Genomic DNA, 16,457 nt, shown 5'->3' with positions numbered 1-16,457 from the left:
CTACCCTTTCCTGTCTGTCCACCTCTGGTTTCCTCTCTCAACTTCCATTCATTATATTGAATTCATTGATTCTCCAGATGTACCTTAGAGGTGGAAAAGCCACAGAGATGGGGTTCCAGAATGACCAGGAAGAGGTGACTCAGAGTCACATTTTTCTAAATGTTCAAGTACTTAAACATCCCCTGCCAGAATCCTAGTGGCAGGGCTAGCCACAGCACTTATCAGGCACATACCTACTAGTCTAGAAAAGGTTTTGGGCCTCAAGATGTGTGTCCTTTTTTGTACCCTTCAAACTTTCACAAAATATGTTCTTGGATGAACACTGGGAAGAAACAAAATAAGGCACAGCTAGCATGACCAAGGATGACCTTTGGGGCAATTGGTGGCAGTCATTCATTATGGAAAGGCTGGGTACCGTTTGTGTGGTATGACTGTTGATAACCCTCTAGTCACTGGGATTTAGATAAGTGCATGATGGAGGTGGACTTCCTCTACCCAGTCTTCCTCAGGAGGAAAAAAAGAGGTGAGACTTTTGAATGAGCTCATCACAAAGTGCAGTCCTCTAGGCATTCTCAATCTTTGAGCCCAGCCAGAGGCCAAGGACTCACAACCTAAGAGCAAGACCAAGAAGTTACAATCTTGCAGTACTCAAATAATTTCATTCTTTACTCCTTAGAGGGTTCACTAGAATGCTGGCAGGCAGACTTCAGCATTTTGTTAAGATTTATGCCTTCAAGAGTTGAAATTTAAAAAACAAAACCAAAAAAAAAAAGTCCACAAACTTTTGAGTTCTACTTCATTGAGAAAAAAAACAAAAAGAGAATGGGAGTTCAAGGCTTTTAAGGGACTTTAGAGATCATGTCTTTTGGTTCCTTTATTTTACACAAATATGACAAAGATTTCTGGATGTTCAAGATGGAAAGCAACTTCCTAGGGAGAGTGTAGCTGCCTCTTATAGCTCTTGTACGCTTATTTCTGTTGAGGCGATGATTCCTTGATCTGAAAATTAAGTAAATTGACTCTATTTTAATTTTATAGCCTGTCATGCTAAGCTTTTCAACCCTCATCTCCCATCCATGGGCTGTCTCTGCTGTAATTGATTGGTCCTTTCATAAGGCTAGCTGGACAAGACTCCATCATGTGAAAGAGAAATGCATTAGCTATAGTCAAAGTGGCTACTTATCATTATTCCCATCAATACCATGAGGGATGGTGTTCTTTAGATCTAAGCATCTACTCACTCATTATGTGATTTTGGTCAAGTTCATCTTTTCATGTGTTAATGAATGACGATAATAACAATAATAGATCATAATACTCAACATGTGCAAGGCAATCATGTAACAAAGAGGGAGAGACAGAGAAAGAGATAGAAAGGGAGAGGGAGGGGGAGGGGGAGGGGGAGAGGGAGGGAGGGAGGGAGGGAGGGAGGGAGAGAGAGAGAGAGAGAGAGAGAGAGAGAGAGAGAATGCTCTGCACTTATGTATTTCCTTGCAGCCACTGAGATTAGTCCTATTATTAACTTCATCATATGGATGGGGAAGATAAGGAAGAAAGTCATTCTGGAAATTATTTTGAGACCCAGGGCAGAAATGGATGATGTCTATTCTGAAGCTGCCCAGATGAAATATCAGTGTCTTGAGAAGTATCATGTTTCATACCCTCATAAAACACTGCTCTTACTGTAGCAATCAGGATCTGCTAAGTGTCTACTTGATGACCATATCAGAAACAGGACCACAAGGGGACTTATTTCAAAGTTTCCTACCCCATAAAACAACACCCCACAGATTGTACTCTTCATCTATCATCTCCTGCTCTAAGGGTCCTCCTAGGATTTCAAATTTCAGTTGTCGGTAAGGTAAGTTCTAACGGAATAGTGAAAAGCCCCTGGAATTCCATCTTTACTGAAACTGAAGGCACAGAAGATGTCTGTCTATGTGATGCTAACCACATGTCCCGTGTAAAAATCTGTGCTTTTCTGCACTGTAGAAATGACCAACTTGACTTTGATCAAATACAGAGAGTATCTCAGAACCGCTAGATCAGTGCAGTTATTAGCTGAGGGAACTTTGAGAACAAGCCAAAAAGCTCAGGGTCCCTTCCTTGTCTTGAGTAGAATGAGCCAAATAATAGCCCTTACAGAAAGTACCTGGTCTTTGAAGTCTCTGGAGAGGAAGTAAAAGTGTCACCTAAGTGCTGAGGGTGAATTAGATCTGCTCACCTCCCGTGAAGTCATGAAGAGTCCCAAATGTTTGTTCCTTTGGCCATGTAGAGGCAGCTATCTAAAGATGGTGACACCTTCCCATGGTAAACCTCTGTTCAAATGCTGACCCTATCTGCTTCATTTTGTCCACCCTTGCTCCTCTGAAAAAATATTCAGATCCACTGAAATTAATAAAACTAAATGGAGCATCACAAGTCTCTGGTCTTCTAGAATGAATGCTCTATACATGATAGGATCCTCATCTCTCTTGATTTAGAAAAAAAAAATTGACTGGATCTTTGCCTACCCATTTTTTTGTTGTTGTGGTTTTGTTTTTTTATTCCTGTGCACCATTTCTAGATCTTCTCTCCCAGGACTTATCCTCCACAAATGCTGACTGTGCATGCAAGTTGATAGCTTTCAAGTTATGTCATTCATTCCTTATTCCATTTCCCCTCTTAAGTTCCTTGGACATTCTAGCTTTTACATGTGCATGGACATACTCTACAGCAAGCTAGTCAGAGAGTTTTAGGAGAACTCCATGGATCTGGAGTGAGCCTGCTTCTGTTTGCCACCATCCTTCACTGGTGGAGAATCCCTTCATTATTCTTTTGCCCATGAAATTTTTACCAAACTGGAATCCTTCAGGCCATTTTCTATACAAGTGTTCCTGCCAGTACAAGATGCCAATTCATTGATACCAACATACTAAACTTCTGAATGTATAGAGAAGGAAGCCAGCCCCTAGGTCCATTCTTTATCGAATAAGATCTAACAGGCTCCAGTCCAGAAAGCTAATATTAGCCAAAATAAAGAGCACTGTAATGCAAGGAGTCCACAATGCTCCCAGAACTTGTATGTCTCAGCCTACAGATACTCAGGTCACTGTCTATACATCTGGCACAACTCTGGCCCCTCTGTCACCATCCACAAAGCTGGTATGGTTCTACTCTGGAGCAGGAATTATCTTCACTTAAAAGTTGTGAAAGGTGATCAATCATGAGAGGGATGGGCCTTAAGAGTTCACTTTGAGTTTGTATAGTATCTCCACTGTAGCTCAGGGGATGATTGGCACTCACATTCTGTTTGAAGGGCTAGGACAGTTTCTTCCTAGCTAACTAGAAGGCTCCAAGAGAATTTGCTTGTGCCTTGTACTGTTGTTCTTGGATGTGAGAGAACTGCACATACCAATGTGATCAAACGAAATGGTCAAAGAGGAAGAAGACAGATGAGGAGAAAGAATAAGAAAGGAAGAAAAGAAGGAGGAAAGGAGGGAAGGTAGGTGTGGGGGGTGGGAAAGGCCAACTTTGGTTTAGCCTAGCTCTTCTAAGCTGATCATGAGAAACCCGTTTCCTCACAAGACTCTGCATACACATAGCAATCTTCCTTTGAAACAGGCACTGTCGAGGCACACAAAGAAGTCTCTTCCGTCCCCATTGTTTTGAAAATGGCTGCCTTCATTTTGCCCATCTTTGCAGACTTTGTATAAAAGAGAAGCAGAACTCGGAGCAAATGGAGGATTACCTGATTAAAGGCAAAACCCTCGAGAGAGAGGGAGATAGCAGGCAGCTAGATGGTTGAGTGCAGTCCACTACATTATACTTCTAGAAGTTGGCATCTTTAGTGTGTACAGCCTCCCTCTATGGCGAAATCCAAGGCACAAGAGCTTTTCCATGCTGTTTTAATAACTCTTTAGGGTTGACGGTGCACATAAATGTCACAGTTATGGACCTGGACAATGAACACAGGGAGTGGGGGAAGTCTTATGCAGAAAGAGGTAAAATGGAAAAGAAAACTGTGCCACAATCCTTAGAAATGCTACATGATGTCCCAGAATTTTGTGTGTGTGTGGCAGTACCTCACAAGAAATGTGTTTCATGTTTTCACTGGAGTAGGGTAAGCAGTTGAAAACTGCAGCGGGTTTCAGCGAGCAGGCTGTGAAGTACTTATTATTTTTCCCTTCTGTAGATGAAGGAAACATGCTGTCTCCCTGAGACAGATGGGAGGAGCAAAGCCTCCCCACCACAGGAAGAGATATTCAAAAATAATTTCCATGCTCTGGAATTGAAGCTACCACATGCAGTTGAAATCAGGGCCCTTAGAGGCTGGTCATGTGTCCCAGCTGGTGGCCCCATTTGTCTGCTGCTCTGCCTGACCCAATACTATCATATCAGCCCTTGAGCTGACCACCTCTGTTACCTTCAACAAGCTCAAGGCTTGTTCCACTGGAGAGAATGGTATGTGGAGGAAGAAATACTTGGTAAGGAAAGGAAGTAGATGGAGCACAGCCAGATAGGTCTCTAATCTTTGCCAAAGGTAAGTAAATGCCCCTCCACAGAAGAAAATTCCAAAAATCTTAAGTAGGAATTCTACTAGCTACTAGTCACGCTGGGAGAATATGGCTTAAGAAATCTCATTAATGAATAGAGTCCAACTGCTCCTGAGCCATTAAGTTGTCCATAGAGAGAGACCACAATATGTGGTAATTGGGTTAATATGTGGTAATGGTCTTCATCTGAGGGTACCCTGCTGACTGTATAAACTTCCTTAGAGCACCTCCATTTTCCCTTCCCCCATCACAGCTCTGGCCTTTCCCCTTTTGGGGGATTTGGAGGGTTTCTCAGATGTCTCACTATGATTGATCTCTTTATGGAAATGACTACCATGGCCCTATTGATTAGTTTCCCCAATCTGACATCTCAGTTGCTTCCTATTGCATTGAATACTAAGAGCAGCACCCTTGGATTGGCCCCTACCAAGGCCTATTTCATCTTCTTTTCTTCTTTCCCCACACTCTATAGAACGAATCACAAGCCTTGTGAGTGGCTACTTGCTTTTCAACGACTCTGACATTGCTCACACCTAGCACCATCACTGCCATAAGCATCCCTTTTTCATCTGATAGGATGAACTGGGTTATTCATTAATGCAAAGATCTAAGTGCCTCAACTTACCGGGAGAAAATGGAGCCATACCAACCTGCAACTTTACCAATGCTTCCTCATCAAATGACTGAAACTATACAGATAAGGTATACTACAGCTGCTTCAGTATAGGTAGTGTTAACTACCGATAGTAGGGGTGAATTAGAATCTGTCAACAGTGTTAGCACTTGCAAGGCAGGAAACAAAGACCATATACATTTTAAATCAAACACAGGCTGCCCATTCTTGCTGCTTTGGCAGAGTACCTTAGACTTAGCAGTGTAGTGACATCACTGTCTAGTCTGAATATAATCCAAGTTAACCAAGGAGCCATACCCTAGTATAAAATTAGCAACCCTAGCCCCCATGTTATGTATAGAATTAAAGAGATTGTACTTCTGTACTAACATAAGATAAGGGTACCACTGTCAGTTCAAATAGGGAGAGCCAGTTTTCATCAAATCTCACTGTGCCTTTTCTTACCAAAGGGTGTGACCTATACTTTTGGGATCAAGTGGAAAAAGAAGACGACCATCTTTTCTGTAAGTACCATAGAAAATGTCCTAATTTTACTGACTCAGACAAGTGTCTATCTCAGAGGAAGCTCTAAACAGCTTAAATGTTGGGTACCATGCAAGGAGGGAAGGTCTCAATGCACAAAGGAGATGAGATCAGAGGTACCACACATAAACTCTTTCTCATGTAGGTAGTGTCTAAAAGAAGGATGCCTAGAATCCTGTGCAGCAGTGCACAGTTTCTCTGGGCTGGCTTTACACCACTGTTGGTCTGATGTTAAATTGAGACAATGCCCAATCATATCACAACAAATTAGATGCAGACACGCCACAGCAATCAACTCAAGGAGCTCTCCTGAATGTAGGCTGGGGGATTCCCAGCTCCATAGCTGCATGCTCCCACAGATGTTTCTGAAAGCCTCTTCCCAGAGGCCCATTTAGAGAGAAATTAAATGCAACTTTGACTTAATTAACATTTTAAATGATAATGAATACAATGTAGATTCATAGGAGGCATTTACATTGTGTTGTAAAATTGATAAAAATTTAATAACTCTTTGTTAATAAGTTATATCTCCCCAGACCCATAAAGCCTAAGGCATTGGAAACTCCAGACTTGGTCTAATCCATGCTCCTGCTGTAGGTAAGAAGGAGGAAGATGGACTTGACATTTGCTCCAAGCCTGCTCTAATTCAAACCTCTGCTTGTTCATCAGCAATTTATTTCATCAAGTAAAGGTCAGGATTTGGGCTCAAGGCGGAGCCTTGACAAGAAGGCTTAAGTGAAGAGCAGGTTGGCTCTGGCATCTGTCACCCATAATAGTGGAAGAGGAGGAGAAATGGTGTGCTAGCTGACTACATCCGTATTCCACCATGGAGGTAAGAAGAACCCACTGCCTTGTGGTTACAGCTGTCAAGACTAGTATCCTGACAGCCAGCCACTGTCCTAAAATAAAAGTGCAAATATAATTTCCATGTCACCTTGCATAAGGACCTCTGTCTGGTGTACCTATACCAACATATTTCTTTATTTCCCATTAAAGAGCCAGAGTCATTTATTATAGCACAGAGCTCCTGGAACAGGATGTGGCTAAGTGACAGGATACATAGAATGGGCCCTTCTTCCCTTATTCTGGTATTTATACTTCCCGTTTCTCAATCCCATGTCAGAGAATGTCCTTCGAAACTCTGACTCTTCTGTCTACTGTTTTCTCCCATCTGAACACAGTGCACTGTCACAGGTAATTTACTTTAAGGGACTCAACAACACCTTGCCTTGGGTCAGGGGAGGTGCAGGATCTCTTACTATATAAATCAACTACTTCCTCTGCCACGGGACTTGTAAACACCAGCATCATATATGGCATGAAAATGGGCTTTGTTTGGTGTTCTTTGAAGGAGATTAACTTCAGGACTTATTTTCCAAGGAAGTTATTCACAAAAATTGATTTCTACCTCAGACATTACTCACTGTAGAAGCTGATAACTGTGTGTGTGTGTGGTGACCCATTACCTGAAGAGAAACAATTTTTCAGTCAACTCTCTACCCAATGTGCCTACTGGAAATTAAGCAAGAGGTGTTGGCTTCAGAGGCCTTGCTCAATACAATGACTGCATTTGAAGAAGCTCTTTTTGGGGTCATTATTAATCTTGGTCACACGTGATGGGTAAAATAGTAGCCAAGTCCCATCCATCTTCCTACTCCTATCTTCACTTCCCACCATGCAATGCAAATGGATAAATTAGGATGTTTGGCCAAGGTTGGCTAAAGAGCCAGAGAATCAACGGTTCTATTAGTATTTGTTATCAATGTGTGTGACAGCGGGTTAAGGGAAGTAGGGAGAGAGAATGAAAATGGATATGAACACATTGGCATGAGTTGCTTAGAAACAGAGGGAGACACTAGAGACACAGACTCATGAACTTAGAGAGAATGCAGGGGAGGGTTCGAGAGAAGGTGGTCACTGAGCAAAAGTTGTAACGAAATAGAAAGAAGGAACTCTGGGGCGTGGTTGAATAGCAGGCTATCTCCAGGTGATGATACTTAAAGAATGTCACTAAAAACAGCTAGAGAGACAATTATGGAGGTTCCATCACACGACATGATGTTTGAGGTGACACACATGCTAATTAGGTTGATGTGATCTTGACATTATATATGCACACATAGTAAACTCACATTGTATCCCTTTCATGTTGTGTGTGTGTGTGTGTGTGTATTTTTAAAAAAAACAAGTGAAACACTAGAATTAATTTGTGTGCAGAGTATTCTCTGGATTTCTTTTTCCCTGATTCTTCACTGATGACAGGAAAAAGAGTCACTGGGCCCCAGGAGTAAAATGTGTAACATTGAAGACTTGGGAGGTGTGGATAGGGGGAGTCCTTCCAAGCTGTCTATCAAGGTGATGCTATGATTACAGACTGGTGGTGTTTAAATGCAGCTTGCTAAACCTCATGTCTCCTCCAGGCCTCTGAAAACTGGTGTAGGTGTGTCCTGGGAAAGACTTTAAAGCTGTTTCTAGTATCTTGCCCTAGTATCTGCTTTTACATTCTTCAAAATGCCATTAATTTGATGGAAAGACTTCAGTTCAATTGACAATGTTTAATTCTCTCTCTGCAAAGACCACTAAGGATAAGCAGGGTTTATTATCAGACAAGGCTCAAGATTACTCTAAACTGACTTTGGTATATCTCCTTTCCAGCTAATCTTATTGGACTGCTCCTCTCAGCCTAAACATCGGAGCTGAATGTCTGTGATCTATGTGTACAAGAAGTAAAAGTCATGCACAATTTAAAATTAGCTTCAGCAATTTTTTGAATCCTCTGTGCAATTGTTCAGGTAAACTACTGGTGGGTGAAAGAAAGATGGTCTGAGGAACACAGGTATGCTTGAGCTAACATCAGTTCCCAGTGCAAACCCAAAGGTCTGCTTTTCTTCCCCCACTTGATTAATTTGCTTACACCAGCGTTACTGATGGACTGTCACCAGAATCACGACAGGCAGGTCTAGGCAGGTCCAAATCAATAGGGCCTTTCATTGTCACTACATCATAATTTTAATTGTCCCTTTCTATTATACTTGGGAACCAGACACCAGGCAAGCCTGGAATCAAGAATAAACATCCAAAAGGAGAGAATTTCACAAAGTTATATTGGACAGAGCATAACTGATTAAAATCTACATATCTATATTGATGTCGGTTTTTACATTGTGAGATATGCCCTTTTATTTTTCTCTGTACTAGAACAGTGACTTGTAAAGAAGTTGGATGCACAGTATCCTGGTGTCTTTGACAGGAGCTGATACAATGGCAAGACCATCTGAAGTATAAATAAAACCTACATAATCAGAAAATGATGCTGTAACTCTAGACAAAGCACTAATTCTAGATTTAGTGTTGAGCCGTATTCTAGACATGAAAAATGAACACACAATCTAGATTTAAATATTGAGCAATTCAGCTTATGGTCACTATCCACCCTAGTTTTGTGTGGGTGTATATGGGGGTGTGTGTGTATGGATATATGGTTAGTGTGTCTGTCGGGGAGTACACATGAGTAAGACAGGGTCTCTCATTAAATCTGAAGATAATCAATTTGGCTAGGCTAAATGACAAGTGAGATTCAGGAATCTGCCTATTTTTACCTTTCAATCCCCCAGCAAGTGTTGGAATTAGAGGTATAAACCATCATGCCTGGCTTTTTTATGTGGGTTCTGGGATCCAAACGCAAGATTCTTATGCTTGCATACCAAGTTCAACTGAGCTATCTTCCTAGGCTCATGATACTTATAAATAAAAATATTTGTAAAATTAGTCCTTCCTCTCTGACAGTCTTTATATTAATGGCTTGGCCTCCCATCTCCTTGTGAGTACAATATTAGACAAATGGCTTCCTAACACCACCCTTAACAAGGTCTGTTCCTAGGTCATGGGTCATGCCTACAAGGAGAGGTGTGTCAAACAGCACTTAGAAGACAGGTCTTCAAACCCTTGTGAACACTTAATATATTACCACCTCTGGGAACCAGCTACTTCCCTTCCCACTTCAAAAAACATGTAATGGGGCTTTGTGTTTCAATTTAAAGTCCCTTAAAAAACGGAAATCCTTTCCTTTATAAGTTTAAGAAAAAAAAGCGCAGAGGGAAAGACTAGGCAAGAGGGGAACGAATTAGGCAGTCTCCAAAGCACAACTGGCTCAACTGGAAACCAGGCGACCAAAGCAAGCTCCATAATAGTGTAATGACCTTTAATGAGTGTCTTGGGAAACAATACAGCCCCAGCGTAAAAGACAAAGGGCAAAACCCATCATGGTTCCACTGACACTAATTCAAAATGATCTTCAGAACAACTAAAGAATGTAAGAGAAGTAATCTGATCTGCCCATGTGACCTCACTTTGATTCCAGGGCCCTTCTCCTGCCATCTCTAATTGGCAAACCCTCTCTGTTTCACGTCTGCTCATATTTAATGAAAAGCCCACTCTTACCACTGCTCTCAGAGTCTATTCACTCTGTCAAATGGACACCACCCAACCCACTACCCGGGTGGGGTACCAGGACATTACTGTGGCACAATGCCAGGGGGATTCAGCAGAGATAGGAGTATTTTTTTTTAATTGAAGAAGGAGGGCTGACATAGTCCTATAAAGGGGTTCAATTTGGAGTGGATTTTTCTAACTTATTATTAGTGGTCAAAGGTGAGTGCTCTCACACAAGATTGGATGAAATCTACCTTTGTGTGGTGAAGTAAAGACAATGAAACGGAGAAGGCAAGTCACCTCTAGAGCTGTCAATACCACTTAGGGCCTGAATCCTGTTGTCTCTCACAGTAGAGTTAGTGATAGAGGAGCAAGAAGGATGGAAATATTGCAAATAGGATATATCTGAGAGGATGGGACATTCTTACCCCCAGATTTTCTTCCTCTGGCCTCCACCAATATTTGAATTAAACTGCAGAGCTGAGAAATCCCTCTAATTATGTTTTCTTGAGTAAAATGAAAACTGCACAAACTGGACACCATGAGCTTCAAATGGGGACATAGATTTTTACTGTGATTAGCAGATGGCCAATAGGCCAAGACATGACCACAGCTCATGACAGAATCCTAGCTCAGAGCCAAACTGGCTCCTTAGGTTTTATTTTTCCAACCAATCTGTGGTGAAGCAGTTATTCGAGAAAAGCAGTGCTGTAGGTTGAAGAGGGCTGGCATTCACAGCCACTACTAGCAATTAAAGAGATGTGGCCCAATGGTGCCACCATAGCTTACCCCATTGTTTTCATCTTTGAACCTGAGGTCTTGATGCACATCATAGACAAATTTTTTAGTACAGTCATAACCTGAGTTAGCTATGAATAGCACACGAATGAGGAAAAATTCTTGCAGGAAAAAAAATAAAGGGACATGGAATTGTGCTGAGCATCTGTAAGAACAGATCAAAACTGAACCAAAGGAAACCAAAACAAAAGTCCTTTCTTAAAGTCTTGGACCAATGTAGTAGATGCAGTTCATAATACTTCTCAGTACAACTCCCATGAATAAGAAGGGATAGCTCACTGATCTCAGATCAAGCTTCTTTAATATATAGCTTCAATATATAGTGTCAGTCTATAGCTCAACACACAGCTTACAGACTTCAAACACAAACTGCAGCTTTGAACATCAGTACCTGGCATGGCTTAGCAGTCTAACAAGTGAAGGTAGTGTTCACTCCTGCTAGATATGACCTGTGGTCTCAAGTACACTGTGTTGGGACTACCTTCAACACAGACAATGGTGACCAGCTACATGCATTTGTCCTGGGAACAAATGCTCAGAAACTAAATGTTCCTCTTCTCCCTTGTGGTGGACGTGAACCACATCAAGGAAGAAAAAGTCTAACCACTTTTGATTATTCAGAGGAAGAGTGGACGCATGGAATGCCAACCCAGCACCAAGAACCAGGTTGGGTTCTTTAAAGAGTTGAAGCATGCAGAAAAAAATCATCATCTCCTATTTCCTATACTATCACTTATGGGAGCTCAAGGTCATGGTCATAGTTCAAGAGGATCCAAGTCCTTGTGCAGAATTCAAGCTCTTCTGCCAGTAGACAAGGATAGACATCTCAGCATCTCAAACCAAAGTGTTGCATAACATCACCTCCCAACTGTGCTAGCCAAAAGGAAATGGAAGAAAGTGATCTCAGGGATTTGGTTCATCAGACTCAGCAGCTGTCAAGCACTCAACTATTTGGGGCTCTAGCTCAGGGAAGAGCCTGGCAGTGATATAGGCCTAAGCCAAAAAGTGAAGGAAATCCTGGAGGTTTTGGATTTAAAGTTTTAATATTTAGATTCACGATTGTTGCATAATACCTTGGTAAAGTGTGACTAAACTGTTGGGAAAATATAAGATGTTAATGAGTGTCCCAAGAGCCTCCTTTGAATGAGCCAACTTTCTGAAAGGAAGCACTAGAAATTACCAGTCTTTGGAGGTTGGCATATTTAAAATAAATATTCTCTTCAAGAACTGAAGATAACATGAGGTACTAAGGAATGAAACTTTGGTAAGAAATACATAGGTGTAATATATATATATATACATATACATATATATATACATACACATGAGCAAACATCTGCATCTAGATGCTGCTGTATTTTGAAATGCTAGCAAATCCTTTCTCCTATTCCTTATCCTCCATCCTTTGGCTCCACCCCAATTAATGGTCACCTCTAAATCTGAATTTCTGCATCTTTACATATCCTCTATTAAAATAGTGCTTGCTATCCCACCACTTAGCTTTCCATCTTCACCTATTTAGGCAAGAGAGAGGAAGACCATTAGCAGGCTGTCACATGCCAGTCTTGTTCACTATCACAAGAAGCACAAAACAGGGCAAAAGGGAAAGCCTTCTCATCATATACACAGGAACACAGGCAACATGTCATCACATACAAGACCACAGTAGGATGGCAACATGAGCTCAGAGGACTCACGGGACCACAGAGCACAACACAAGACACAGGGCCGATTACCACAGACGAGCACAGACATGGAACTGTGTGTGTTGAGGTTAAACTTACAGGCACGGAAACTGGTGGAGCAATCATTAACAGAGACAGAAGAAAGCGGGAAGTTTCTCTCAAGGGTGTCCACGTTACCACGCACACGGCCTGACATGCACGAGCAGTCACGCTCAGAACGTCCGCAATCAAAACAACATGCTCGGCTCATTCTCTTGTAGATGGACATCTTGGCTATAACCATGTGGTTGGGTGGGAGGAGAGGAAGAGCGGCAGTTAATGGCAAGGTCACATACAGCAAGGCAGCTGGAAGGGCGCTGGAGGATTGAACACAGGTCTTAGTTCAAGTTAACAGTCTTGACCCAGAAAAAAACGCAGCGATTGTTGGTGACAGTTTGGTTGTACATAAAAAAAAAAAAAAAACACAAAGAAACAAAGAAAGAAAAAAAAGCAGTGAAAATTATAAATTGCCTTTATCATCCCCCAAGGCTGTTGCATTTTATTTTTGTCCCCTTGATGGAGCGGTGACCACAGAAAGAAGGCATGGCTGAACACATCCCATTTCTTGGATGAAAAAAAAAAGAGCAAATTACAGACAGAAAAAAAAAGAAATGTAACTATCATTCTTGCCCTGGCACAATTAATGCAGGAGGGCAAAAGAGACACAGGGCCAATCGCTTAAATGGATTGCTTATTTGGTACAATGATATTTTTTTTGCAGGATATAAACATATCTAAGATGAAGGTTTTCTCATTCCCATCTATTTCTGGGCATTAGGCAGAGCCTGGGACAAGCTCCCATCAAATTAAATGTGAACCGATTACATGTTAATATCAGATCTGAGGATGCTTTTGCTGAACTTCCCGGGAGTGAGTTTACATGATAGCTACAGGAATTTAAATTTACTCTTGACAGAACAAATATCCAAATCTGTCCATATAAGAAATGCCACTACTCAGGGCTAACACTGCATATATGACATTAAAGGAAGTTCACAAATAAAAAATAAATCACCCAAAGCAATATGAGATGTTGGTTTCTTGGGTTGCTTCTAGCTACTCATGGGAGTATCAGCTGGGAGAGCTGCCTTTCTCTCCCTGCCCACCAGAGAATTAGAAGGCAATTAGTTGGTTTAATCATGCTTTTTTCCTTATGTAGAAAATATTAGCCAAGAGAGATTATAAACAACAAACATGAAATACTTGGCATATGAAATGTCTTGCTGGAATTTTCAGGAACCTTCAGGTTCTCTCTGGCAGAGTGTAAAGGTTTGGTACTGACCCGAGAGCCAATTCAAATATCGTCATGCAAAGCTTGTTAATGTAATGACTCCATTATTTTCTGTTTTACCCTTGTGGTCAATTTATATTTCAGTATAAGAGAAGCCATTGCCCCTTTTTTTGATGCTACAACAGGCAAATGTGTTTGCTTCTCACTTAGGAGGAACCAGCCTGCTCCTCTCACAGGGTAGGAGAAGAACTCATATATCTTCCAAGCATCACAGCCAATCACTGAACTTGGACCAAGGAGGTGTTATCTCCACACCCACTCCTTCCCCCACATTATCCCTCTTTCCTTTTCTTTGTAGAGAATGGTCACCCCCTTACTTTAAAATATAGCTTGTGGTTTTGCCCTCTTTGAATGGTTTAAATCTCTCACATGGGTCAAGCCCTGTTCTAAGACCTTAATGACTTGCCATACAGTGGGCTTGTCAAGCAAGGGGAACATTATGACTGTGAAGAGCAGGCACTGGTGGGAGATGAATGAGAGGCCTCCAGCAGCATCTCCATTCCTGTGAATAGGCTCCCATTCCCAATGACATGGTCCTTTAACATCCTAACTAAGGCTGTTGCTCTGATTAACATGCAACCCCAGCCCTGTTTAACTCGAAGTGTGTCATTCTTTTGAGCTTAGCTTGTTACTAAAAAATAAAAATAAGAATCTGCTATAGCATTTGAGTCAGAGGAAATCCCAAGGCATACAGCCAATGTCCAGGCCACCCTGATCAACAACAGTGGCTGAAGTCAAAAATGGGAGAAAAGAATATCTTCAAGGACAGACATGAAAATAAGTTTAGCCGAATCATATCCAGATCTGGAATATAACTTGGAAAGCCAATCTCTTGCTTTTTCTTTCTTGGTCCTTTAACTGGACATATGGGCCTGTTACTTGCAAAGATGAGGAGAATGGAGATGATTTTTGTTTTGTTTTGTTTATTGTTTCACTGTAGATAAATTATTTTGAAAGTTGTTGTCTTTTTTTTCCTGTTTTTAAATCAAATGCTGTAGCAGAAAATCCCATCAAACTCAGAAATGCTATGTTTCTCATTAGCAACAGTCCCTGGTTTTCATTTTCATACTGCCATTTCGGGTTCATGCATGGTAATAGAATGTGACACATTTATGGGGAAAGAAAGTTCATATATATATATATATATATATATATATATATGAATGAAAGGGTGATGGGAATAGGTAACTTTGGAATCTTTGTTTTTTCCCCACAGAGGTCAACCTATCACAATGGGCAATGGAAACCTCCCACTTCTAAAAAGGTTCAGGAAGGAGTATAACATCAAACCAGTGGCTCTCAGGGACTGTTTGCAACTGTCATGGTTGGCTGTTCCAGAGACCATGCACTGTTGTAAAATTTCATATTGTTAGCATGCAGTAACAGGCTGCAACTGGTAACTGAGGCAGCAGAAACCCATTTGCTATAAGAAGATTAACTGTTAATTATAAGCAGTCACATTCCAGAGCGGCATATGCATAAAACAGAAAACATGCTCTTACTCGACACTCCTTCCTAGCCATTTCACACTCCCATCAAACGCAAAAAAAAAGAAATCTCAAAAGACAAAGAACACTGCACACACACACACACACACACACACACACACACACACACACACACACTCCAACAATGATCAACATGAGGCTCAGAGACAAGACAAAAACAGTTAAAAATGATTGAGCCCCACATATTGACAAACCTTCATGAACCACAATGTCTAGATGACCAGTTAAGAATGTGCCCCTGTTCTGCACCCCCCAGTTACGTGTTGTCATCTATGTACTTCTGGATTTGTTTCCTAAGACAAAGAGAAGGGTGATTCTGACCTTCTATCTGATGGAGCAGTCCATCAGGCTTGAAAGATGTATGTTCAGTTAAAAGATTCCCTCTGGGCCATTATTACTCGTGGTGAAGGTTAGCAATGAAGACCTGAAGATTTGCCTCCCTTGTAGTAGGTGTTCCAGAAACTGTGGGCATTCTATTCTTGGGTTATAAAAAAAAGTTTTACAGGCATCACCAACTTCCTAACTTTAAAGTCACTTCTCTGTCTCCTTCCTCAATTCTACAGCTTCCTAACCCTTCACTTTGGTTCCAATGAATTACAGATTCCCAGAGTCTTCTTGGTGACTATTTTCTTTTCTACAGTAAATTTTGGGTTAGAGGAGTCATTTCCTGTATCAGAGAGGTACTTTATACTCCAAAGGTTGAGTTTCACAGACCTACTTGCAGCATTTCAGTATCTATTTAAAAACACAAGTTTCTCATCTATTCCTGGTAATTAGAAAAAAAAAGTCTTCTCTCCACTGGTGTTTGCTGAGTTTCTTTCTTAGTAGCCATCCACAGCGCTTCCCAGTCACCAGTGAAAATGTTTTCTGTAGAGTGAGAGAGCAAAGAAAGCAAAGTAGGTCTATGAGGACATCTAGTGGATTGCTGTGGGAGAGCTCTTTAATGGAATGAAGCCCGACCTCGCTGGCTCAGGTCTCCTCAAAGGAGAAAGGGGCCTTGTCTTCTCTCTAAGA

The 16,457-nt window shown here is 41.3% G+C and overlaps 1 protein-coding gene across 21 annotated transcripts in view; it reads right to left on the bottom strand.

The window, feature by feature from the left end:
- Nucleotides 1-16,457, bottom strand: part of Kcnma1 (potassium calcium-activated channel subfamily M alpha 1) — a 705,305-nt gene that overhangs the window by 123,463 nt on the left and 565,385 nt on the right. For 7 of the 21 annotated variants that reach the window (XM_087586674.1, XM_087586678.1, XM_087586679.1 and 4 more), the window contains one exon: nt 12,705-12,878. The exons of the other annotated variants lie outside the window; for them this stretch is intronic. In XM_087586674.1, the coding sequence (XP_087442800.1) occupies nt 12,705-12,878 (174 nt within the window). The remainder of the gene's footprint in view (nt 1-12,704; nt 12,879-16,457) is intronic. 21 annotated transcript variants of the gene reach the window in all.

This window comes from Rattus norvegicus, chromosome 15, assembly GCF_021556685.1.
Source record: "Rattus norvegicus strain SHRSP/BbbUtx chromosome 15, alternate assembly SHRSP_T2T, whole genome shotgun sequence".
Taxonomy (NCBI): Eukaryota; Metazoa; Chordata; class Mammalia; order Rodentia; family Muridae; genus Rattus; species Rattus norvegicus.
The sequence above is the reverse complement of the archived record's forward strand: the minus strand, read 5'-3'. Positions and strand labels throughout refer to the sequence as shown.